Below are 27,864 nucleotides of genomic sequence, written 5' to 3' on the forward strand. Positions count from 1 at the left end.
GTTTTCCGCTCTGGGAATATACTGAATATTGAAAGAATTCAGGGCAGATGTGAGTTCCCGCACCTTTTGGAGATACTTTTGCATGGATGGCTCTTTAGCCTCAAAATCTCCTTGGACCTGGTTCACCACCAGCTGGGAGTCGCTGAAGGCCGTCAGATCTCCCACTTTTAGTTCTTTCGCCAGCTTGAGCCCGGCGATGAGAGCCTCATACTCGGCCTCATTGTTCGAGGCCGGAAACTCGAGGCGCAGAGCTTGCTCGGCCACCACTCCATCTGGACTGGTGAGGATAAGTCCGGCCCCGCTGCCCCCCGGGGTCGAAGACCCATCCGAGTGCAGGACCCATGGCTGCTTCGGGGTCTCCTCCACGGACTCAGATGGCGGCTCGGGGTCGTTCGGAAGGGTGCACTCCACGATGAAGTCGGCGAGTATCTGAGCTTTGACAGCCGGCCTGGGCCGATATTCTAGGTCGAATTCCCCGAGCTCGACCGCCCATTTGGCGATCCTCCCCGCACGATCCGACCTCTGCAATATCTGCTTCATAGGCTGGTCGGTTAATATAGCTATCGTGTGGGCTTGGAAGTAAGGCCTGAGTCTCCGAGCCGAGATGATGAGAGCGAAGATGGTCTTCTCAAGTTTAGAATATCGGGTCTCAGCATCCCTGAGAACCCGGCTGGTGTAATAGACCGGCTTTTGGAGCTTGTCTTCTTCCCGGACGAGGACCGAGCTTACTGCAGCTGGGGAGACGGCCAGATATAAGTAAAGAATTTCGCCCTTCTGGGGCTTGGTGAGCAGCGGGGGAGAGGCCAGAAGGCTCCGAAGCTCTTCAAAGGCTTGCTGGCATTCTTCTGTCCACCGGAAGTCTTTCGGCCGTTTGAGGCTCTTGAAGAAGGGGAGGCAACGCTCGGCTGATCGAGAAACAAACCTTCCCAGGGCGGCTACCCGCCCCGCGAGCCGCTGCACCTCCTTAACTGTCTTTGGAGGCGACATCTCTTGCAGTGCCCGGATTTTCTCCGAGTTGGCTTCAATTCCGCGTTGGGTCACTATGAAACCCAGGAACTTGCCCGAGGTGACCCCGAACGCGCACTTCGCTGGATTAAATTTCATTTGGTATTTTCTGAGCTTGGCGAATGTCTCGTTGAGATCGGCTATGTGGTGTTCCGCCGCTTGGCTCTTGACCAGCATGTCGTCCACATAGACTTCCATGTTCCGGCCGATCTGGTCTTTAAAGATTTGGCTGACCAGTCTCTGATAGGTGGCCCCAGCGTTTTTCAGGCCAAAGGGCATCACCTTGTAGCAGTAGGTGCCCTTGTCGGTGATGAAGGCCGTCTTCTCCTCGTCTTCTGGCGCCATTCGGATTTGGTTGTATCCTGAAAAGGCGTCCATAAAAGTTAGCAGTTGGTGTCCTGAAGTGGAGTCGACGAGCTGGTCGATGCTCGGAAGAGGGAAGCTGTCTTTTGGGCAGGCCTTGTTCAGGTCGGTGTAGTCCACGCACATACGCCATTTTCCGTTGGCCTTCTTTACGAGGACCACGTTGGCGAGCCAATCCGGGTAGGAGACCTCCCGGATGAAGCCGGCTCCGAGGAGTTTGTCCACCTCCTCGGCCGCAGCTCGTTGTCGCTCAGGGGCGGAGCCTCTTTTCTTCTGCTTTACAGGCCTGCTGGCTGGCCTCACCTGGAGTCGGTGGACCATGACCTCGGGGTCAATTCCTGGCACGTCCGCGGGCGACCAGGCGAAGACGTCAGCGTTGTCCCGCAGAAAGCTGACGAGGCGATTCCTCTCATGGGCGCCGAGGCCGGAGCCAACCTGCACGGTTAGCTCGGGAAAATTTTCTTGTAGTGGGATTTGAATAAGGAGCTCACCGGGCTCTACTTGCTTCTTCCAGAGGGTGTTCCTCGCATCGAGGGTTTCTATGGGCAGTGAAAGGCCCATCGGGCGGTCTGGTGCCTCGGCTGGTTGCTTTACTGTGTGGGCCGCCATGTAGCATTGCTTGGCGACCAGTTGGTCTCCGCGGACCTCGCCCACTCCTTGGCCAGTGGGGAACCGCATGAGCAAATGGCGAGTTGAAACTACGGCTCGAAGGGCGTTTAACCCTGGGCGCCCAAGGATGGCGTTGTAGACCGAGGGCAGACGGACCACCAGGAAGTCCATCCTCACAGTGCTCTCCCGGGGGATGAGGCCAACTGTGACAAGGAAGCTAGCCTCACCTTCAACCGGGACCGCATCTCCGGTAAACCCGACCAGCGGGGCATTGATTCTCCGGAGGTGTCCTTCTGTCAACCCCATTTTTTGGTAGGCGTGGTAGTACAAAATGTTGGCTGAGCTTCCATTGTCAACTAGGACACGCTTTACATCAAACCTATTTACAATCATTGAGATGACCACAGCGTCATCGTGAGGGGTCTCGACCCCTTCTAAGTCCTCGTCCGAGAACGAGATGACTTCATCAGTGCGTGGGCGCTTCGGGGGTGCTCCCTGGGCGGCTGTTCCTGCCGAGGTCCGCCCAATCATGTTGATGGTGCCGGCGATAGGCCTGTTGTCGCCAGGATTTTCGGTTGGTGCGACATTCTCCGCCGGCCTCCTTTCCTCATGTCGGTTCCTCACGAACCGGTTGAGCACTCCCCGTCGGATGACCGCTTCTATCTCATCCCGGAGTTGGAAGCAGTCCTCCGTGTCGTGCCCACGATCTCGGTGGAAGCGGCAATACTTCCGGGGATTTCGGGGAAATCCCGTGTCTCGCATAGGAGGCGGGGGTCGGAAGAAGTCCCGACCCTCAATTTCCATCAGGATCTCGGCCCGGGGAGCATTGACGGGGGTATAGTTCTCGTACCTCGCCTGGTACGTCCGGGGCCGTGGTGGAGACCTCGGACGAGGAGGTGTCCTCTGCTGGGGTCGCCCTGCTGACGGGGCGGGCTCCTCAGTCTGGGGAGATTTTTCTCTCTGCGGGGCGATCGGCTCCTTTGTCGGCCGCGTTCCTCGCGGCGTTTCTTCTGTTTCTTCGAGGCGGGCTCAATTGCTCCCCGCCTGGAGGCGACTGCCTCCTCGGCCTTGGCGTACTTTCGGGCTCGGGCCAGCATTTCGGTGAAGTCGGCCGGGAAGCTCTTCTCGATGGAGAAGAGGAATCGGTAAGAGCGAACCCCAGTCTTCAGAGCCGACATGGCTATCGACTGGTCTAGCTCGCGAACCTCCCATGTGGCGGCGGTAAAGCGGTCCAGGTACTCTTTGAGGGACTCCCCCTCCTTCTGCTTGATGTCCAGGAGGGAGTCTGATGTCCGTCGCTGGCGCCGGCTGGCAGCAAAGTTGGTGGCGAACTGCCTGCCGAGCTGCTCAAAAGAGGACACCGTGTTCGGCTTCAGTCCAGAAAACCAAAGCCGGGCGGTCCCTCGGAGGGTTGCTGGGAAGGCCTTGCAGAGTATGGCCTCCGAGGACCCTTGTAGGGCCATGAGGGCCCGATAACTCTCCAGGTGGTCAAGGGGGTCGGTGATTCCGCTGTAGGGCTCCACCTGAGGCATTTTGAACCTCACGGGAACCGGCTCGTCCTCGATCTGGCGGGAGAAGGGGGATTTGGTAGTGAACTCAAAGTCCCCTTCCTGTCTTGCCTTCTTGCTGTGGAGTGCCGCGATCTGGCGCTCTAGATGCTCAACTTTTCGGTCAAGCTCCCCCACCCGTGGGATTGTCGCTGTGGTTTGCGCCAGCTCACGGTGGTCCGGGGCTGACTCCGCCTCAGAAAGTTGGGGTCTCCGGTCGAAACCTTCTCCCGGTAACTCCCTCCGGGGAGAAGCTCGTTCTCCGTTGTTGGCTCTGGAGGAGCCATGCAAATTTTGGCTGGGGAGAACCGGGCCGTTGGGGAGACACTCCGGCGGGGCCTGGGCCTGCGGGGGAAGTGAGGGTAAAGCCTCCTCGCGCCGTAGACCTTGAACGGCGGCGGCCAGGGCCTGGACTTGCTGCACCAGGGCGTTGAACTGTTCCGGCTGGACCTGAGGAACTGGATCAGCTGGAGTTGGAGAATTCTGGACGGAGTGTCCTGGACTTTGTGGGGGACGCCGGGAGATGTTAGAGGCTCCCTTACTTCTCAACTTCATGACTGCTACTCGGGCCCTTCCTCTAGCGCCAACTGTTGCTGGAAATTGGACCCGGGGGCAATCTTCGGTCGAGGAGAGGGAGCGGCTGTGAGTCCTCACGGCGGGGCGGCGGTCCGTCGGCGGGCGGCGTCCTCCGTCTGGACCGGTCGGTGAGAAGGAGCAGCAGGTTCTAACTGCAGGGCGGCGATCCGTCGGCTGGCGGCGTCCTCTGTCCGGGTGCCTGCACACGAACCGGTGGCCGGGTTTTCCGGCGCCGGCCCTCCGACGGTCAAGTCAGTGAGGGGGCAAATAGTGTGGAGAAGGAAGATAAACAGTGATTTTGGGGGTACGAATGTTCCGACCCCCTCTTGAGAGGCCAAGGCTCCCTTTTATATGCGGGGGTCGGTTTACCTGTGATGTAACAGGGCGAGGCCGTAGTACGGCTTGGCATGTTGTTCAGGTCGGCGCTCGGTCAGGCGAATCATTGCACTGATGTCGGCGGTATGGCCGAGATCAGAGACTTATCATAGTCGACTAGACCCTGCTGGGTCGATTTGCCGTGGAGAGCTGGGGATCCGTAGATGTCAGGAGCCATGCGCATTTATTGTGGAGTAAGTCGGAGATCCGCATTTATTATGGAGTAAGCCGGAGATCCGCATTAATGGTGGAGTAAGCCGGAGATCCGTATTTATTGTTGAGTGTGCCGGAAGATTACAGCGGCCAGGCGCAATAAATGCCGGAGGGGTGTTATAGTACGGTCCTCGGACATCGGGGTTTCTCTTAGGTCGGAGGTTTCGGGGTCGGTCGTCTTGTGGCCGAGCGTTCCGAGGTCGGACGATGACTTCGGCTGTCCGAGGTCGGAAGTTGTACGGCTTCTTAGGGGCATTTATGTTATTTGGGGGAAACTTTATTCCCCCCAACATCATGCACTTAGTAATATTTTTGATTCTATGATCATAAAGTTTAATTATTCGATATATATATATATATATATATTTATATCCATACTTTCGGTATATCTGTATTTTTGCATTCGACTAATATTTCTGTATTCATCAAATATTGATATGGATATATCAGTATTTTAGCCCTACCAGTAGATTCTCGAACAAGGAGTATGTGGTACTGCGGAAAAACTTCACCGCGGTCTTTGTTTTTTTGGAAGTAGAGATGGAATAGGCGAAAAAAATCATCAATTGAAGTGACCGGTCCAAATTTGAAGGAGCAGTGCAAACTTTCCAATGAAGTGGAGGCTTTCTCGAGGGATGAATCATACTTCTAACGTGGTTTCCTTTGCTTTGGGTTCTAACCAAACAAATGGTAAGAGGGCTCGATCACCAAGTGCTACAGAAGAAAAACATGAGAGGGCTTTCTCCCTGGTGAAGGGTGCTTTAGAGGCAATTCCCATGTCGGACGTGACGGATGGTAGGGCGGTTTGGATAATGGGGAGCCCATTCTTCTCCACATCTTAGGATTTTGCTTTGGAGCTGTAGGAGGGCCAGTAAACCCTCTTTCATACCTGTTGTTAGAAGACTGATTCAGTTACTTAATCCATACATATGTAATTTTCTCTGAGACCAGATTATGTCTCCTGCCTAGTTGTTGTTTTCATGGTGTGGAGTCACAAGGGCTCAAGGATGGTATTATTGATGTTTTAACAATAGCTCTCAACAAGTTATTTTTGTTATTACAGAGGCAGGGAAAATTTCTTGGGTTTTGTTAGCCATACATGCAGACCCGGAATACCAGCATCTACGTTTTCTATGGACAGAGGCTTCTACTATTATCGATCAAGCATTGCCAACCTTAATTGTTGGATTTAATTGTATTGATAAGGCCTTCTGAGAAGATGGGTGGTAAACCTTTCACTTAGAAAATTGGTGTTTGAAAATTTCGTTATTTCATCTCCTCAAATGGCCTATTTGATTTGGGTTATTCGAGTGTCCACTTCATTTGGTGTAATAATCGTAATGGTCAAGCAAGGGTTTGGGAGATAGAGCTTTTGCTACTGGTGGTTGGATTCACATGTTTCCTGATTACCAGGTGCATCATCTTCCTCGCATAGCTAATGATCACTATCCTATTCTTATTGAGATTGCATTTGAAACTGCATGCAAACTGTCGTTTAGATTTAAAAAATTCTGGTTGTATTACCCTTAATTTTGGGATGTTGCTCGTAGCGCATGGAATGGAATTGTAGTGGGAGCTATTTTTAAAAAAACTAGAGGAAATTGAAAGGGTTATAATGGAGCCACAGGAGGAGTGTAATGAGGGATGCTTTTCGGATGGTGATCTATATATTCTTCGGTTCGGTCTTGCTCAACCCCATTCTCTTTTGTGCCAACAAGAGACTATGTGGAGACAAAAATCAAGAATAAACTAGCTATTGAGGACGATGCTGCTATTAGAAATGAATTGTTCAGCTTTTTTAGTACTAGGTGGAGGATGGATGAGGAGGATATAGATCCATTCTTTGTTCACCCCTTTGACGTTATTTTATCTAAGTCTGACAATGAGAAGTTGCTTAAAGCACTTTCAAATGTTGAGATTGAAGCCACATTACGATCTATGATAGGCGATAAAGCTTCTGGCCCTGATGGTTTCTTATTATTGTCCTTCAAATTCTTTTGGCTGATCATTCCTATAGATGTATGTGAAACAAATTTTGTACTTCATGTTCTACGCCTGCATCATGGAAGTACGCTTTCATTACTTTAATCCCTAAGAGGTCAGATACATCACTTCTATCTCATTATCGCTCAATCAGTTTATGTACCAGAGTATATAAATTATTGCTAGACTGAGGGCTAATAGAATGCAACATGTGCTACATCCTTTGATAAATAAAAAGCATGATGTATTTATTAAAGGTATGAGTATTTCTGATAATGTCCTAGGAGATAATGTATGATTTACAGCGAGCTCTAGTTAGACACACCTATATGGCGATTAAACTTGATATGGAACAAGCATACGATAGAATTCAATAGGATTTTCTATTCTTTTCTCTTCATCAATTGGGTTTTCATGAGGCTTGGATTAATTGTATTCGAGGTTGTATTGCACTTCCCTCCTTTTCTATTTTGATTAATAGGTTATGAGACTTTTCACTCTACTATTGGTGTGAGACAAGGCTATCCTTTATCACCCCATCTATTTATTATTTGTGTAGAATAATTCATTACCTGTGTAAAAGCTTGGCCAAATTCAGGTACCTATCTCTTACCTTTTGTTTGCACACGATGGTATATTTTTTACTAGGATTACCCTATCTAATGCAAGAGCCTTGTCTACGATTCTAAATAATTATTACAGAATTTCTAGATAGAGAGTAAATCTTGAAAAATCTATGGTGAAGTTTAGTCTAAATGTTAATACTCTTATCATATAGCGTATAAAAAAAATCATCTTCATATTAAGGAGTCCGATGGTACATGAAAATATTTGGAAGTTTCCATTTCTGGTAAAAGGTTGTCTATATCTAATTGTATTGGTATGATACGGCAATTCTTTAGTCGATTGGAGGGATAGAAGTGGAGAGCCCTATTTATGATAGGTAAAATTATTGTTATCAAATCAGTGCCCTTTACTTTTTCTATTTATTTAATGTCTAATACTATTATCTGAGGAGAGTACTTTCAAAGTTAGAGAGCATTATCAGAATTTTTATTTGGGGCTATGATGATAATTCTAAACAAATGCATCTAATTTCTTGGGATTCTGTATGTCAATCTATTCGGGATAGAGGCTTAGATATTCCTTCTTTAATTGCTGGAAGTAAGGCCCTCATAGCTAAACTTGCCCTTATAGCTATTGATGCAAGATGGTTTTTGGAGTTCTTTTATACGGGCAAAATATTGTTCTTGGTCATTGTCGTCTTAACCGACTTATTTATAGAGTGCCTCTCTAGTTTGAAAGAAGATTTGTTCCTATGCTCCAGTTATTTATTCTAACATTAAATGGTGTGTTGGTGATGATATATCTATTAATATGCTCTAGGATCCATGGTCATCATCTATACCTTTATTATATGGCCGACTTTTGTTGCTATTTTGGCACTACGAGGCACTATAGTTGAATATCCGAAATTTTTTGACGAAAGGAAATAGAATTACTGCATATTTCCCAAGTATTCTCATAAAAGTTAATGGATAAAGTTCTGTTGATTCCTATGCCAAGTGGTGACATGCTATAGGTTGGGGTTCATCTTCTAGCTTGACTATCAAGGTATCTGATCTTGGTAGATTTTTCTATGCAAACCCCAACTGTTCAGAATATTGATTGGGCCTAGAGGTTTGGAGTCCATCCCAAGATCGCATTGTTTCTATGGAAATTAGCACAGCATTAGTTACCATGTAGAGTTGTACTATATCAGCATGGTTGTCATATTCTGAGTCATTGTGATATATGCCCGAATGTTGAGGAGCCTGTACCCATGTGGTTCTTCCATGCAAAGTAGCATCTCGTGTATGGCGGCAAGCTTCACTTCAAATTTTGCATCACAAGTACGGAAGCAAGCTTCACTTCAAAATTTATCTATTATTTTGTCTCTTTGTTTGGATGACTTTCTACGTACTATTAGAAAAAGATTTTTTTTAACAATGATTAAAAGGATGAAGAAATTTTGATGTATTACATTACTTATAGTATCTGGTTAGCAAGAAATGATCGCATTTTTCAAAATTTAGACAGAGTTCTAGATTAATTCTTCTAGAAGTCTCCATTCCGTCTCATGAGCTTCTTTAGGTGACTATTGCAGGGAGACTCTTGATAGTAGAAAAAATTTGGGGCTCTCCTCATGTAGATATTATATCCTCTCAAATAATATCAAGATCAATTTTAATGATAGTATACTAAATAGAGGTGCTTTAAAGCTGGCTTCCGATATGCTAGTGATACACTAATAGTAACAGGTGGTGTAGGATTTTTGATACCTCAGTTTGAACGGCCGAATTGCATGCAACCTACAAAGAACTAAATTATGCTATGTACAAGTCAAAGGCTTCACAAATTTGTCTAAAGGGAGACTCGATGATAATTATCAGATGGCTTTCTAATCCATCTTATGTTGATAGAAGTCTCCATCCATTTTTGCACAATGGCAAATAATGCATTCATTGCTATCTTTTGAAGTTACACATATTTACAGGTGCTATTACATGGTGAACCATAAGAGATCTACATTATAGATTTCCTCAGCTGATCTTACTGCACGGTTCTTTAATATTTTATTTTCTAATTGGTATAAATGTATCAATTTTTGATTAATTTAAATCATCCGATTTACCAAAAAAATAAAAGAAGGATGCATGTGGGTCGGATGTGTATGGATGCAGCCCATGCCTCACCCTGGCTAGATGTAACCTATTTCAAAAGGGTGAGATCAATTTGGGTCCCAGATTAGGACCTAACATCCGATAAGGTCAGATATGAATTTTTACATATTTACACTCAACCCGACTGGACATGCTTGCACATAGAATAATACTTTATTTTTTACAATTTTGGTGACGGTGCTGATTATCTAATGGCAAGCTTTTCCTTTTAATGTTAGTTCTATACTGTTACTGTATTCATGCTCTTTTGAATAGGTAAAGTAATTTTTTTTCTCTCTCTCTTTTTTAATATGAATCCAGTGAAAAAGATCCCTAGCTGTTTATTCTCAGTATCTTCTACTCAATTATACTTTTCCAAGGGCAAGCTAAAAAATATATGATTGTAACATTAACAACAATAAACTGGGGTTGACGTATTTGACATGATCGGCAAGAGGGAAATCTGAATCAGATACAGGTTCAGGAACCTCCCATGCAAAACATTTCACATATAAGCTTTCTGGGTGTGCATAACATCCCCCTACAGGAATAAGAATTGAAAGGTCTCCTTGTGACTTAGAATAACCTTCTTGCAGAACAGGCTTCTTAACCTCAAACACAAATCACAACACATCACAGTTGAATGAAACATGATGGTCTGGCAGTTGGAAGTTCTGATCTGCTCACCATTTAACTCCAATCTGCTTGCTCTTAACATGTTTCCTTGACATCAAAGAAGAATGAACAAAAACGTTTTTAACCTAGTATGTGAATCAAAATTTTTTATTTTGCAGGGGAATCCATGCCCCCTAAACATAAAAAAATATGCCCTTCAACAATGAAAAATCAAAAAAAGTTGAACCAAAGTACCAAAATTACCAGTTAAACAAAACATATCTTAAACCTAGGCATCTTAAACCCTCTTCTATGCCATATATATAAGGTATAAATATATATATATATATGCACAGAACATCAAACTTCATGTTTGCCATTTAGCTTACCAAGCAGCTATCCGCCATCCAAAGCTACAAGTCAACTGATCTGGGAAGCCAACTTCGTGCATTCTGCACATGAGGCTCTTTCCAACTCGAAGCAATACTTGCCATAAAAGTGGCCAAATCTTCTGCGATATTGCTAAAGGTGCTACCGGTTCCAAGGCCTCAGAAATGGTTTTCCTGTAGAATCATGCAGTCCAGGATTCTGACACGGGAAGTTCATCCATGACATATTGGTCATGGAAGGAGCAGTAGTTGCTTCTTGGCTGCTTAAATTGTCGAGTTGATGCTGGGCATACCTATAAATATTTTCGGCTGTAGCAATACCCCCACTGGTATAGTTCCTTGCTTGGATGTACTGTTCTGAACTTGCAGTGTCATATGGCGAGCATGACGAAATCTTGTTAGAGAAAACACTAAACAGGCTTCCATCTGCATTGCTACCATCAAGCAAGCACCGATCTTGGCTGCTTGAAGACTCGGCTCCAGACCAATTATTATAAGCTTGACGCTCACCAGGAAACCAATTGTAGCCCATGGACCCACCATTTACAGAGGACTGGAGAGCTGAAAAACTCTGCTGATCAACTGATGAAAAGTGCCCTTGGCTTGGATATCTGCCACTGCAGTAGACATTTTTGTTCATTATCTGATTCATGTAAAGGTCCTTCTCTCTAACCTCCCTCTGCCCCAGAAGCTTCTGTTGCTCATGGAATTGGTGGGAGAACTGCCCAGGTTCTGGCAGGCTGTCATTGGCCATCAAAAACTGCAATCCAGGCTGTTTCACGCCATTCATCTGTTCATGTGGATAAGATGATAGCATTCCTGGTCCCTTTGAAAAGTTGGGAAGCAGCTCATTGCGGTCTTGGTTTGCATAGGAGCAGAAGAACGATGCCCCACCGTCCACATGAAAGGTTGAGGCAACAGCGGCTCCAGCTTCTGGTTCTGTTATGTTTCTCTCTAAATCAATCACATCGGTTGGGTGTTCTTCAGTAAATTGAGGTTGCCTAAGAGATAGCTCACCGGCAGACATGTACTCATGGCTCTCCGGAGTAGTCTGGTAGTAAGGATCATGAACGCTTTCTGTCTGCCACAAGTCTTTAGCAGATGAAGAAGAAGCCTTTGCTCGTGTAACATCCTCGGCAGAGGGATTCTGTTTTTCTAATGACTGCGAAAGAGAAGGGGAATTTTCCACAAGTTTTAATATGTCTTGTCCTACTGCTTCTTCATTCACAGAGACTGGGCTAGACTCCATTGGGCTTGGATCCAGATGACTGTTGAGTGAAGGAATACATTCTAGATGATGGTCAAATGAGGAATTATGTGGGGAATCAACATGTTCTTGATCTGTCATATCTGGGCTGTGCTGATGTTCATAATCACCGTTGTCTACAGATTCCTGAGGTGAGGTCTCCAGATTTTCCATCTTCTTATCCTGATCCATCAAACAGCACCAATGATAAGCATCGCCAACCTTCTTTTTTTTTCTTTTTTTTTTAATTAACCTCAAAGAATTTAACTAAAGGTGAAAGGAAGATTACATAAAAGAAGATGTGGAGGAAGAGAGAGAAGAACAGAAAAAGAAAAGAGTAGAAAAGAGGGAACAACACAATGCATGTGCTCCCACTGACAGCAGTAAATCAGCAAGTGGAAACAACCTCATCACAAAGAGCAAGGAATGCAGAAACGGGAAGAGCCAAGCTATCTCCAAGTTTTCATCATAAAGAAAAAAATTTATCCAGTATCACCAAGGTCCTCATCTCTACGTTATACTACGGCAATTCCTCCATTACTGGCCCGGCCTATAACTAATTTTTGTATCCCTAAGGGGAAAGTAGCTCACATAATCTGCAGAATGAGTTGAAATTTTCTTTAAGGACATTCCCGCAGTATTATATAATTATACTAAAAGAAAATTCTCATACAATTGCGTGAGACAACTGCTAATCAGGACTTGATATACATTGTCATCAAGCTGGCCTGAATCAGTTAACCATGCAGTCTGTCAGACCATTCAGAGGGAGATCAACAGGACTTTCTTAAGAAATAGTTATTCTTCCCTGTGTATCCTGAAAGCATCTACCTATTTAGAAACTGGTCTGTGTTTTGAAATAATAAGGACATGTTGTCTTCTGTTGAAGTGTGGAAGCGTGTTTCTAAGTAGTCATGTTTCCCTCCCTTACAATAAGTAAGGTCCCCTGAACCTATCTTCTTATCTTTTAATAAATCTGTTAGGGTATCTGCAATCCATCAAAATAAAATAAAATAAAAACATCAATCAATTCAAGCACTTATCAAGCATGTGTGCATTATCACGACAAGCTGTGTGATCACTGCATCCCAGTGCTCTTTTGGCTGAACAATAAACTGGCAGTAAGGTTGGCAATGGTGTATTGGCAGAAACTTCAAAAAATTAGACACAAAAATTTGCATTAAAGGGACATGAAAGCTCAGAGAGTGGTCTGGTAAACTAGGAAGAATAAAGTAATGAAAAAGAGTTTATTAAGGCTGACGCTATGTTTCCCCAAGAATTTCTCAAAAATGATGTAAACCAGGTTTCCGGTTCCATGCACAGGGGGTTAGGATGCAATTTGGGGCCAAAATGCCAACCTTTCCATTGGCAGTTCCTAAAATACAAGGGTTTACAGACTTTTGGGGAGCTTCCGGGGGATGCATAGCATTTTCCTTTTGAAAAAAGCAATGGAGTCTAAAGTGATGGAAAATAAGTTTAGATGATAAGGGCTTCAAGTTTAGGATTTTGGTATGTGAGGGGATGTGTCAGACAAAATGAGAAGACCCACGGACATAGATGGAATCTTTGAGAAAGGATACAAAAAAAATGGTTTCATGGACAATGCAAGTCGTGTTAGGAAGAAAAATGAAAAATATTTCCAGGCATATAATGCAAGGTCTGTGCATTCAAGTGTCTTCAAGAACCGCTCAAAATAACAAAACACCCAGAGATGATGCTAATAGGCTTTGGTCGATAAACAGACTCTATGCTGGTGGAACAAGCAGAAAAAGGCAAAGAGGAATTGTAAACTATATCCACAGTGCATCTGCAAACTTAATTTGCCAAACAGAATATAACTAATATATGAGATCATTTACCAAGTCAAACCCCATGTTGGGGTTATAATGCCAAACCCACTTAAAAATAATATATATTAGTTACATTTTACATGCATGCAAGCACAGAAACACATGCATCTTATGTATGCTATGTTGTATGTTTGTATATATGTCTATTAACATCCAATATGTCCTGTGAATATCTAACATTCCTTCTACTGTTAACAATGTAAGTGATATTGTACATGCAAGTTATTGTGCAACATACACATGCACGCTAATCTATACCAATGCAGAGCTTCATAGTGAAATGGAGCACTACAAATTAATTGATGAAATAAGGGTTTCTCTGAAACTAAAACATAATTTCCAGAAAAAACTGATTTTCTGTATGGGTTGAAGTTCTTACAATAGAACAGGGCAAAGGCATACCTTATCCATTACTAATTTCTTTTTTTCCATGAGTTCCTGTTCCAATGATTTCATCCACTGCTCTCTCAGCAATGTTTTTTTTCTACGGAACTCAAAAGCCGCTGGGAGATCTTTGTTTGCCACCTGCAACCTGTTTAAACAGTTGTTAGTTTTTCAGAATTTCAAATTCATATACATAAACTGACTGCCAATTAGTTGAAGAGTTACTAACCAATGCTCATGCAACCTTTTCTTTTCTTCCTCTTCATATGTTTCAAATGGCTGTACATGAAAGCTCTTAATATCACCCAATACACGGTTGAGAGACTTCGATTGAATGCCATCACCAGAATACTTTATATTTTTAACCAGTTGGTGCTGTGTCTTGCTTACCTGAAATGTTCCAAAGGGAACAAAAATATGTAAGCAACTAATTTTGCAAATATAATCCAAAATTAATTCCTAAGATATGGCAGGATATTTAGGAGATCATAGAGATATTTAATGGAAAGATATTTATTGTTTCTAGGCCAATTTCTTTACAAACAATAATTCAGATAATTCTCATTTTTCTTTTTTGGTGGGGATGGAGTTTGGAAATTTCCCTATAGATCTTTAGCAGTACCGAAGCCAGCAATTGCTGCATCTTTGCAGTGGGATGAAAGCCTTTGAAGGCTCATATATGTTTAGATGTTAAACTCATTATACATATAAAGACTAGTACAACACCAATACATGGCTAAGTCAGAGCATTAATTATTAACAGTACAATTTCAAATATTAAAATGATATAATGAGCACTAAGTTACTTTCAAAATCAACAGGTTATGCTACCATCACAAATTTTGGATCTGGAATTTTCCAACAAAGACCTAGACTAATGTTTGAATATCCGCTTAAATGTTCCAATTTGGACCAAAACTACTATGCAGCACAAATATAATTTCAACCATAACACTAACAAAGCAAGAAAATTTGGAAACCAAAAAAGTCAAGAAAAACCAAAGGTGAAATCCCGTGCCATGTTTTTAAAGTAAGGCAAAGGTCTTAAGTACTCTTAACCATAGCCTCTAGGGTGTACTTCTATGAGATATTGCATGTGCATCACATAGTGATGACCTCACCTCAAATTCAGTATTCTTCAGAAATAGTAATGCTCCAAGAATTAAAATTATGAAACAAGGTTACAGCTTAAGCATCATGGACATATACAGTCACCAAACATCTCAAAATAAGATATAATGGAGTAGGAATATACATGTGGACTAAATGGCCCTATATACAACAGCACAGTAACGAGAGCGCCATGAAAATATTTTTATCCTAGGAAAGCACCATGTTCTTCAAAATTGCCCATTATCAGTGCAAGCTCTAGCATTGTCAAGGCTTGACTTTTGATCCTTAAACCACAAAGAAATATATTATGCCCATAATGTGAAAAATTTTTAGGATCAGATGCTGAAATAGTTTTTTGTGTTCATTTTTCACCAAAAAGAAGTGAGTTTGTGAAACAAAAGAATTGTAAGATTTCTTATACAGACTCATTTCATTGCAATTCAATACCTGAATTATCTACACTACTATTAAAAGCAAATTCCAGAGCAGCATCGTGAGGCTCTGCTCAAGATGTCATCCATCTCCATTCAAATGCATCACCCATGTCAAACTCAAGTTCCTTAGAAAAATCATATTGCATTCTAAACAGTCTTTTGTCAGTATAATTGAGTCTAACTTTGAGTGATAGTCTTAGAGGTTCAGTCTTTCATATTTGTCTGCGACTGGATGGCAGTTTCTTCTTCGTGCTTTGGAGGGAAGTACGAGCACCTCTTAGCCTAATCCTAGCTTTCCCATAGACTTGAATCTTAGAAACCTGGCTCGAGAGACCTTTTCTCAACTTTCAGGACAGACAGAAAAGGGCAAGCTTTCCACTTCTTCATGAAAGACCACACGACCCAGCCTTTAAGCCACAGAGTGCGAATTCCATAATGAAAATGCCATTGAGTGTGTAATTTATTCATCATCCATAAGTCTGAACTTACTAATAGTATAAAACAATCCCTAGATCCTAGTTATCACGACAGTTTCAGGGCAGAACGGTTCTCTATTCAAGCAACTGGAATGCAAAATAATCCCAGATCCTAGTTATAAAAGTTGTTCCTGAAGTGATTAGAAATATATTTTGCATCAAAAAATAAAATCAGCAAACAATCTAATCAACAGGTATGATATGGGAGTCATCTGACCTTAATATATGACATATATTTAACAGTATCACCATTACAGATGCAGACTTTATGTGGGATTTCTTTCTTAGCTATATTGGGAACTTTAGCCTTTTCTGCAGATACTGTTAAGCTTCCTTGCTTGTGCTTCGTAAATCCTTCCCTGCAAATCCAAATAGTTCAACTTAAAGGTGGCATAAAGTAGCAATGCACTGGCAAAGAGTTCTTGGAATTTGAGCATTTAAATAAGTAACCCACTCCAGAGAAAAACAACCTAGTCATGGTCACAAAATGATTGTATCAACTTAATATAAAATATAAACTAACATGCAGAGGAAAATGTAGACAGAAAGCTGAGTTTGTTTATGCAAATTGTGATTTTGGTTGACCAATTTTATCAGATATTTTTCTGTCATAAACCATGCAATGTCTGAACTTTTAGCATTATAATATATCTTGCAAAAGTAGGAGTGAACATTATTTAGCAACAATAACAACGTAATGTTCCCTTTTCATCAATTTTGACATTTGCACTATATATTCTTTGTAGACATGTAAATAAATTTAGGATTGCTGATACAAGCATTGTTGCTGATTTCTGAAAATATCCTTCACTGTATCAGATCCTATCCTGATAACATGGTCGGTAAGATGTAGATTATTGTGCTTAAATAGGGATTATTGATATCAGCAATTTATCTAGTCAGGACTGCTGGCAACAGATCTGGCAAGGATAGCACCATATGCATGGCCTGAAGCACTAACTAAACTGACATTTCAAGTAGTATGCAAATGGCATGCTTAAAACATTCAAAAGACATAAGACCACCCAATTGAATCATATTCACTAACATTAATAAGATACATCAAAGTGAGCTTAAGTGGTTTCCAGGCATGACAAGGGCAACTTTACTAGCGCATTTTCATTAGCTCACCAAGGTGGAGCCTTCGTTCCATCATAGGTCATTAGTTTTCCTGAAGTAGAACACTTTAATAATGGTACATTGAGCCATTGCAAGGCCAAGTTCATCATTAAAGAAAACCGAAGTTGGCAGAGATGATAAATTGGAATATTGCAGCCCTGAGCAAACTATTCCAATCCTTTGAAGCAAAGGAGAAAAGGTATAAAGGATTTCACAAATCCATGGAACTTTAGACTCTAAATAGCCTCCCATGTCCCCTGTCTAGAAAACACTCCCTTAACAATCCTAACAAATGCAATAGAAGGACTAAGTTTCTCCACCTTTCAACTTTAGCATAAAGAATTTTTTCCTTACTAAAAAGAGAACACCCAACAACTCCTCCCTCTCCTATAGCACCAATAATCCAGCACTTCTGGTTCTCTATTTTCTAGCAATAGCCCAAGGTTACCAAAAATATAGACTTCAAAGATGCCTCCAAGATGCGCACACACTCGATAACAATTTCCTAAAATCCCCTAATTTTACTCCTAAAAGCCAACTTCCTAACACCCTTGACCTCATGATCCAACCTGTTTTAGAGACCATTAAGAATGACTCACATCAATTTCAAGCCTCTATGCCATCTGCCATTTTCTCTAGACAACCAACTATACCAGGTTCCAATAATGCACTCTAGGCTTCCCAAGAGTCAGAAGCAAATCCAAATACTAGAAAGACATCTTCTCAAAATTGCACCCTAGAACATTCTCTCCACACACCTCACAAGTCTCATCCACCCATATGAGAGAACTATTTGTAGACTCACCTTATGTGGTTGACCTGCTCAAGTTATATGAAGAAAAGGATGGCCAGTGCAGGGCCACCATTGCAAGGTATAGGAAAGGTCAATTGTATACAACCGTACCGCTGTATACAAAGAGGTCATTTTCATGTTTCAAATTTGTAACTCTAGGCCACGATGAGACAACCTCATTGTTGCACCAAAGCTCACCCTTTGCAAAATTTAAATGAGACTTACATAAAAAGGAACAAGCTTAAAAAGAATATTTTTGTAAATAAATTAGAAGCCATTTGCATAATTAACATGTACACTATTGAAATCTCCTCTCCCAACACCAATACCACCAAGGGCCCCTTCACTCAAAGCAAACAAAAGGCACTAAGAATACTCATAACTGAAGAAAAAAGAAGAGGGGAGACAGAAACAACAATCATATTGCTAATTTCCCAAATAAAATATAAAAAGTTCACAAAAAAGAGATATGATGAAAACATGATGCATTTCTTCGTCTACTCAAATCCATCTCCCACTAAAATTCTAGAAATTAAAGTCTCACTTGGTATTGCTTTTGTTTTCTATTTCCGTTTTCAAAAATCCAAGAACAAAAATGAACTAGTATGACCAACAAATATGATGAAAATAAGGTTCGTCGTACCAGTCGATACTAGTGCATACCAACCTTACTATATCGTTCCATAATGGTACCGAACCAGTATGTGGTATATAGGACGGAATCGACCCCCATACAGAGCATACCAACCTTACAATAGGATAATACCGGTCCAGGTTTTGGCATCTATATGAAGAACCTTGATGATACCATTTCGTTTTTTTAAGTTGTTTGTAAAGTATTTAGATCATTTGGTAGCAAAAATTTTATTGCTTCCAAAATAGTGAAAATAAAAGCAAGGAAGAGTGGAAGTTTTACACAAGTGCTATTTTCAACATCAATCTCCATGTAGAATTTCACTAATTTCTAGGGAAACAAAAACACAAAAACAACAATGATACCAAACAAGCCCTAGCATTGTCGTAAACCTTTTTCACATTAAGCTCACACACCAAAGACATTCATCGGTAACATATCTTCCATCAAAATAAAAAATAAAAAACTCGATTTCACTTTTTCCTAACCTCTCAACCCATGTTTTGTGTCTCGGTATCAAGCCTATATCAGTAGCTTATCGATATGGTACTTTACACTCCCTATACCAATGGCACATAGTGCATTGTTGGAGTTGGCACAGTAAATAATACCATGTGTCAATATGAGGGTCTACCGAGCCCTTATACACGTACCATTGCCCAACCATGTTGGTAAGGTACACCCTGTTCCGCCTGATACGGTTTAGTACTCAAAATGCTGCTCCCAACTAGAACCTCTTTTAAGATCTATGCACTTCTCCCAACAAACCGGCCACTCTATAATCTTTTCAAATATGTGCTTTCCACTTATTTAAGAACAAGAGCAGAAAAAGTAGAATCAGTACAAAAATTCCCCAAAACTTAATGCATCCTTTTCCACAATATGCATCCTTTTCCACAATATGTTAATCGTAAAGCACAAGAATGGAAAGCTATCTGGTTCAAGGTATTTCATTTTCCATTTCAAAAAAGGTCCCTTTCACCTACTTCAATTATCTTCTAGCTCATCTCTAGCAATGTATTCAAGTTCAACTGCTCAAATTTCCATCTCCAAGTTCTTTTGACTCCATACATGTTAGAATTAAAACTATCTTATGACAAATTTTCTCCTACTCAAAGTTTCCTCTTACCTACTCCAAGTCACCATATCAATAACCATCCAGCCTTTTCCCAACTACTAACGGCAGTTTTACTGATCCTCATTTTCTTTTGTTAACTATCTTAGGTGTTTTTCTCACCTTACCAAACTTGACCATCCTATAACCTAAAGATACCTTGATATAACATTTTTAGGTAACATTGAATGATAAAAGGATATAACTATAAGTTATTTAGCTGTTTTATGATTTGAAACAAGAGAAATTGGTGACAAACAAAACCTAAATATAGCATGTTCCGTACAGCTCCCCATTTCCAAGTTAAACCATGCTACAAGGATGAAAAGGGACAATATTGCAAGCAAACCACATGGATCATCAAGCAAACCGAATCAGATAGTCACTCACAAGAAATTCAAACCAACATCAAATAACCAACCAAGCCCACTACAAGAGTTACAGATGTCAGATTGTAAGAGCTTGCATTAGTTACATCAAAGATAGTCAAGAGTATAAGGAAATAAATCATGCAGCCAAAAATATTAAAAAATATGCCATGCACATACTTTCAATCAATAAGCAAATTGTACTAAAAGCACAAAATTCTTTATGCATATAATGTGTCATGCAAATAATAGCATTCTTTAAACTTCAATGCGAATATAGACATTAATGCAACACAACTATTTTGATGACTACTGCAGGCATTAATATTCACAAAAAGTCACACTAGGGTGAGATGAAGAGACCTACCTCCACAGCTTTTCTGGATCCTCGCAAGTTAACCATCTCTCCTTCCATTTTTTCAGAACCTCGAGCATTCTGCCACCAAAAGCATCTCATTGAGTACTGCAACTACTTCAAATGTAGTGAAGCGTGGCCTAGTGCACGATATTCATGCCACTGCGGGGTCTGGGGAGGGTCAGATATATACAGTCTTATCCAACGCACGAAGATGCTGTTTTTATGTTTCGACCCATGACACCCAGGTCACAATGGAGTAACCATATCGCTGTACCAAGGCTCACCTTCAACTACTTCAACAGCAGTATTTGTGAGAACAGCAAGGAAGACAAAGTCGATAAAATTTTACATATTTGACATACCCGGTATGATACTTATTTATCTCATAATAGTATGCCCTTCTATTGGCTCTGAATTGCTGCTTTGTACGAACAACAGCATCTGGATGAAGATTACCAGAGCAAAGTGAAGCGGACCTGTAAAGATATATCATATGCATTCAATCAAATCAGTATATGGTCAATTTCATTAAGGATCAAATGCATCTTAGTAAAAGAAGCTTCACGGAAATAAGCTATCAAAAAAATTAGGTTGTACACAAGACAAAAAGAAAATAAGATAGAAATAATTAGGTTGCGATCCAAATGGCATGCCTTGGCAGCAGTTGTCATTTGAGCATGTCTGGAAGAAAGTATGATATTAAAGAAAGAAAAATTAGATTTTCCCATGAGCTTTAATAGGGAGTAAGATATCAAAAACTAAAGCACAAAATTCCAATACATGCATATATAGCCATCCTTTCAACATGCTGCAGTAATTTCTTATGCATATACATCTTTCTAACATTTCACATATTCAAATTGAAAATAAACCTTCCATTATTTGATCAATTCCACCTATAAATCACCCATAGCTTTTGAAACATAATATATCTCTCTTCTTACAAATCCTTTCTTCACAATGATGCATTTTAACAAAATAAAACAACATTACAACATAATCAAAGAAAAAAAATTAACAAAGGAAACATTAAGGTGAAAAGCGACAAGCACATGAACTCACTAATAATATAGAAAAATGAGAGAAAAAGAGATTCATGTTGAACCCAAGATTAAAGGTAAAATATTACGCAGTTCTTGTGAGTTGTGACCATTGTCTTTGTATACAAAATAGAGGAATAATAACCAAAGCCTTCAGTTTATTACAAGGAGTTGACAAATATTCTTATACATGTACCAAATGTAGACTTTCCTGCCTGTGTAATGTCCCCAGTAGTTGCTCAAAGATTTTACTTGCTTCTTAACCGCCTTTTTCTGGATTTGGTTGTTGGTATTTCTTTCCACCAAGGGAACTTTTTGATTGTTTTTTATTAATTTCATACTTGCATTCTCTTTTTAGTTTTTTCTCTCATGTAATTTTCTGCAGCTTCTTAAATATTAACTTTGCAATTAAAACATAAAGTGAAAGTTAGTAATAGCATCTTCACAAATTGATAGCATCTCACTTTGAAATTGATACATAAAGTGAAAGTTAGTAATAGCATCTTCACAAACAGATTGTCAATCCCCCAGAAATATGCTATTAACATGACAGAATTACCTCAAACACTGGTAAACTAGAACACTAAAAATTCTTCACCATAATAAGTGAAGACTCAACAGGCTGACACAAAAAGACTGAAAGTAGCCTTTGAGAGTTATTTAAGTGTTACTTGCCATTTAAGGTAAAGATTTCCAAAGTGATGGTTTTCCCCGTTCAGCAGCGAATGAACTGCTTGTTCTGCACCTGTCCCACTAGGAAGAAACTGAGTGAGAAGCTTTCTCTCTGACTCTGACAGACATGTTGCCCAAACCTGAAAATAATTGAAAAAAATAATCATAAACTCTACCAAATGTTGAAATAGATTTAAGAAGACCAAAATAAACAAATTCAAATAAAAGGATATATTATACTCTAAAAAGATACACACACCCATACCTCATAAGAAAGCACCTCAGTCAAATTTTCCAAAGAAAAAATTTCTTGAGGAACAGATAAAACATCAGCTAGACCTGAATGACATTTGGGAACTGAATCAACAAAAGGTGCCATGTCCATCCATGTTATCCCAACTTGTTCCCTCTTTGCCACAGCTCTCTTCAGATTGTCATCCCACTCTAGATCGATATGCGATCTCAAATTCAACACATAATCAGATGAGTCCAGCTTTTTCTTCTTCTTTCCTCTATATTGTTCGTGCAGGTTAGAACTTGCTAGCCGCTTTTTTTGTTGACCAGCTGCCATTCTGCAGGTCATCTGAATATGATCGCACCAGCAATTTGTTTCAGTTTGAGTGCATCCTTGATCTCTACCCGAACAAATTCTTCATTAAGATGGTTACAAAGTACCTTGATAGAACGCATATACTAAATCATTCTGACTATTTAATGGAACAAAGGAACATTGATAAGGGAGTGCAGCTACATCAAAATATACAAATCAACTGCAAGGGCTATGTAATTTTCTATGTATCATTATGTACCACAGTATAAATGTACATAACTAAGAGTACATGGATCTTGGCTTTATTGGAACAAAATAAAAAAAGGTATAGAGTCTGTTATAATTGGAAATAAGAAAGTAAATCTGGAGTCTATCTGAAGACTTCGTGAGAAACTAATTTTTCAATGGTGTATTCTGATTTTGTTTCTGTAAGATCCTTACTATAAGCAACCAAAATGAACAAAAATTCCTAGAAAACTTAATCAGAAAGAAATTTTCCAACATCAATCTGCACCAATTCAAAACATTTCATCATACAAGTAATTGAGAGTTTGACATTGTCAATTAATTTTCTATGGCACTGTGTCATTTCTCTTCTATGGTTAGATGCCAAATTGATGTAGCAGAGACAGTGGTGACAACATCTATAAAAGGACTATTGACCATCATTTTTTGATTGACATAGCACCGTTGCAGATAAAAGATCACATGCCAAACAGGAAAGTTGGGGGAAAAAAGCCAAAAAGAAGGCAAGTGAAGAGGCAAATCAGAAACATAAAACCGAAAAAAGAAGGCATCAATCAATGCCCAAACACCAATTCAAGAAATAAGGGTCTGCAGTCAGCAAAAAAGGCCATCAGTCAATGTCCAGCCACCAACCCATGAGAGTTAACTTCTGCAATCAGCAGAAGCAAACACTACAGAACTAGCGCTTAAAAAACACAAGCAAGCACAAGACACACGCACTTTACAAATAAATGGCATACCTCACAGCAACTACAATAAAAAGGACAAACCCAGAACAGGCAGCATAGCCAAACTAGTCAAACGACAATGAAGAAACCAAAACCTCCCATTAATTTCCACCAGAAAAGCATAAAAGTTGAAGATATGGACACCAAATCTACAAAAGTTTCACAATTGAATCTCCAATATGGTAGTTGCATAATGCTGGACGACAAATGAGACAGCTGAGAGATTGGAATTAAACATTGTTGTAATTAATAAATCATATAACAAGCTAAAGTAACGGTGTCAATTTCACTGGATTATATTAGAACATAACAAAGTTTTGAAAAATAATAATTGAATTAGCCGAATACGAGCATGTTAAAATACTGGAAGCATCCGTGATTATAACAGGAGAGAGCAAATTGATGGAGTGGGTGCAGCATCTAAATTAGAAGGTTCTTGCAAGAACATTCAGGACAGCCCATAGTAAAGAACAAGCAAAAGGACAGGGTGAGAGAAGCTCTACTAAGATGACCAGCAAAAAAGAAAACAAGCAATAACTTATGAATAACTTCTAAAAAGGATTATCAACTTTTGTCAGTATCATCTTTACCCTCATATCAACAGCATATAAAGGAAAACATTTACAGAGAAAATAACTTATAAGAGAGACATTGCTTCCCTGAGCAAAATTTTCCACACCTCACATTTTTCATATAAATTCTCATTTTCAAAATTTCCATTTACAGAGCTCATAAATTGAGACATTAAGAAAAAAACATAAAGACAGTTCCCTTACCTACAATTACTCCAACTGAAAATGTAACTCCCTGAACATTTTCTTGATACAAAAAATTCCTTCTTTATGCACAGTAAGTTAGAGAATAACTAGTTTTGTAGGAAAAAGTTATGAGAACACCCTACATACTTCCTAGAATTAAATCTAACAATCATTATTATTAATAGAAAGATATAGTAAAATCCCTAGAAAACTCTCCCGAAAAACTGTCTTATGCAAAAAATTGGATCATTCAAGAATTGTCTCATTAGATCAATATTATCTACAAGACTTTATACTTTATTCCTAAAATTGTAATGAGGGAATTAGCTGCCTCTATGAATGATATAAATACCATTGATGCTTTAGATTTACCCACATCAGCAGCATGTTTTTATCCGGGTCTTACCAAAAAAGGATTGGGTTATTATGGAAAATTACGTAGCTTGCTTCTTTTTGGGTGTGAAGTAGTGTCAAACCAAAAAACCCAACATGCATAAGCATTAGCTCTCCCTAAAAAGGAGGTGATCCTGCCGCACCTTCTAGTACGGCTGCCTTGTTAAAAATGGCATGGCCTTTCAGATATAATGCTTGAAAAAAGCATAGCGTACAGAAATATGGCTTTGGATTGTTTCGTGAGCTATTTCAAGATCAAATGATCATAGTAAAAAAGTAAACTTGCACATTTGGAATGTTAGGTTCAATATGGATACTCTTTTAGATGATTCCGGATTTGAACTAGCGACATGAGGATTTTCCGTCCTTTGCTCTACCAATTGAGCTATCCTGACCATTTACCGTGCATCATCCTAGTAGAGTACTTGTATCTATGTCAATTAGCGGGGGCTAAAAAAAGTACTTAAAAATTTTATCTAATAAAGTACTTAAAAAATTACTTTAAACTTGTATCCATGTCAATTAAAGAGGCTAAAAAACTACATAAAAAATTTATCTAATAAATGTAAGGATAATGATATGGATTGTGAATGATTCAGTAATAGAGATTATGATGCAGTATAGGATGCAGCCAATAGATACTATGACCAACTAGACCATGCCAAGTGTCGAAGGAGCCAACAGATTCGCGGGCAAAAATTGCAGTAAGCAAATATTGGATTCAGAGGTTTTCAGTAGTTCGTCTTATAATTTTTTCAATCGGGACGATATCAAATTTTTGCTAGATTTTCATATTTGTAGTAGAATAATTCTAGTATGTTTTCTTATTGTTGAGTCCTCTTTCAAATATGATTATGTATCAGATTTAATGTCCAAACTAGGGATAGAATATCATGTCCTATAAATATGCACATAATACATCGTAAGGAGAGCTTGTAAGATATTAATAAAATTATTTTTGAGAGAATATTTTTCACCAAATAAAGATTTTTTCAATCCAATTTTCTTCTATTTGCATGCTGATATTCGAAACATAACCTCGTCGATCAAATCGACCCCCCTTTTTTTTCTGCTGCATCAGATTACTTGTCCATATATGTTTATTTGTGCAAGTATCAAATCTATCCAAATTGGGATAAGATCCAAAGATTTCTCTTAGGATCAATTTGTTAAAGAGGATAGTGAATGAGAAAGAAAGATGGTGAATTTTGTTTCAACCATTAATGAGGGGAAAAAATAAAAAGACGGTGGTGAAGAAGTGTAGACAATGGTAGGTATACAATCAATGATCCAAGAAAATGTTATAAGACCTAATCTAGTTACCCAAAAAAAACTCATAGACACCAGCATGTCTTTGTCACCCACCAATCTAGATCCGCATGACTCTTCTTATTAATCCTATTTACAAAGAAATTCCTCCAATATCAATTCTTATCACCTTACAATCAAAAACTAAACTCTTGTCGTTTAGTTATACTCTCACGGTAATTCCATACGCCAAAAGAATGGTAACTTAACTACTAAGATGATGTCCAAAACTCCAGGTAGCCTGCCCAACCCAACACGTGGAGCAAACTAACTCCAGCTTGAGATGTGGGGACATCTGGCAAGAACAAGCTAGGTCAAGACAAAGCCTAAGCAAAGCTTAGGTTAGATAAGGAAGTTCAATGTGCAGACCTAGGAATCCAGTTTGGAAGGCTTCTAAAGAGACCTAGGAAGTTCAAATTAGGAACAATATAAGATGTTCACGTCAACACCTCAGTAGGATGCAACCATTACTTTACCATCACAGAAGTATACTTCATGGGAAGAAAAGCATGATGCGAGACTAAAGTGGCTCACTAAAACATGTCTTAGGAATCAGTTTTCAAGTGTCAACAAATAATGATGGAAATACTTTTTCAACTTCACTAGTTAATTTCAGCATAGAAGGCACTACTTTTGCCATAAATTCATGGGGGGCAGAGGAAATATCTGAAATACCAGACACCACTTTTTTCCCCTTGGGAGAAAGATCGGGCAACAGCAAAATAATAAAATAAACAAAAACAAGAAAAGGACTACCTATATAGCGGATCAAAATAAACATATGCCCACTTATTCCAATCCCATCCAGTGAAAAGCAACAGCAAAACAACAAGATAAAAAAAAGCCACAACGCAATGCAGCGTAAGAAACAAAATAACAAAAACAATTAACATCGCCCCATTGTCCATCAATCCTACTTCACTGCACACAATTAGAAACCTCCTAATTAAAAACCAAAGAAACGAAAAGAAACCTATTTAATAGATCAAAAAAAACATAAAGAAATCTATTCTATTTAATAGATATATAAAGAAATTCATCACCAGAAAAGCATAAAGAAATTAATAAAGAAATCAATTAGAACAATAGCAGCACCAAAATCAGGAAGTTGGAAGCGAATTTCACACAAAAACCATCAAATCAACGACTTACTGAACGAAGATTGAGCATACGAATAGAAGCAAATCCAATCAACCAAAAACAAACAACAGACCGGCCCTCCCGGAGGAAAACTCAAATAACCGACAAGAAAAGAAAAGAAAACCCTAGATATCGAGAGAGGGGGAAGAGAAAGCCTAATCGGATTGGGAGAGGAATGATACCTTTCGCATCGGGAGAGGAGAAGAGGGGCGAAGGAACAATGGATAGGGTTTGCTTTCGAGGTGGAGATTTTAAGAGAGGGAGAGGGGGAGAGAGAGAGAGAGAGAGAGATTTCTCTTGGAACCGTTAACTCATCTGGCTCGGGCATGGCGCGGTGCGGCTCTCCACCACAGTGAATTGGGTGTGGGCCATTGGAGGAAAAACCACAGAAACTTGCCACGTCGTAGGATTTTAGAATCATATAAAATTCGAGTTTGTAGAGGATCCGGACGGTCGTTGACGTCCCGTTTGCACGGGGATTCCGTTGCGACCCGCCTCCGCGATGCCATACTACGAATCTTATGCGACTGCTAGATCTGCCGTCCGTATTGCTACTGGGTCATCTTGATGCGTTCAGTGCATGGCGCATAGTAGTATCTATGCGCGCCTTTTCAAGTTCGCATTTTCTACAGCAAGTGTCGGAGTACGATTAGAATTATGGACCATGATGGCGAATCCTCTTGGCGTGATGGGATGGCTCTGAGCCATCCGATTAGTCGTTTTTTATATTGGTGGGTGGATTAATTGAGTATTTATGGTTGGT

The 27,864-nt window shown here is 40.3% G+C and overlaps 1 protein-coding gene across 3 annotated transcripts; it reads right to left on the minus strand.

Moving 5' to 3' along the window:
• Positions 1-10,127: 10,127 nt before the first annotated feature.
• LOC103696875 lies at positions 10,128-27,415 on the minus strand. 3 transcript variants are annotated; one of them, XM_008778599.4, is made up of 9 exons: positions 27,284-27,415; positions 22,244-22,561; positions 21,982-22,118; positions 20,629-20,742; positions 20,276-20,344; positions 16,098-16,239; positions 14,087-14,247; positions 13,876-14,005; positions 10,128-11,806 (listed from the first exon to the last, which is right to left on the minus strand). In XM_008778599.4, exons 1-9 carry the CDS (start codon positions 27,290-27,292, stop codon positions 10,520-10,522), a joined length of 2,367 nt encoding a protein of 788 aa, XP_008776821.1. In that variant the 5' UTR covers positions 27,293-27,415; the 3' UTR covers positions 10,128-10,519. The 3 variants fall into 3 exon arrangements, with proteins under 3 accessions (XP_008776821.1, XP_017696025.1, XP_008776822.1); XM_017840536.3 differs by having other exon boundaries at positions 22,244-22,613; positions 27,284-27,412; XM_008778600.4 differs by having other exon boundaries at positions 22,244-22,653; positions 27,284-27,388.
• Between the last annotated feature and the right edge of the window lie 449 nt (positions 27,416-27,864).

This window comes from Phoenix dactylifera, chromosome 10 (assembly GCF_009389715.1).
Source record: "Phoenix dactylifera cultivar Barhee BC4 chromosome 10, palm_55x_up_171113_PBpolish2nd_filt_p, whole genome shotgun sequence".
In the NCBI taxonomy this organism is placed as follows: domain Eukaryota; kingdom Viridiplantae; phylum Streptophyta; class Magnoliopsida; order Arecales; family Arecaceae; genus Phoenix; species Phoenix dactylifera.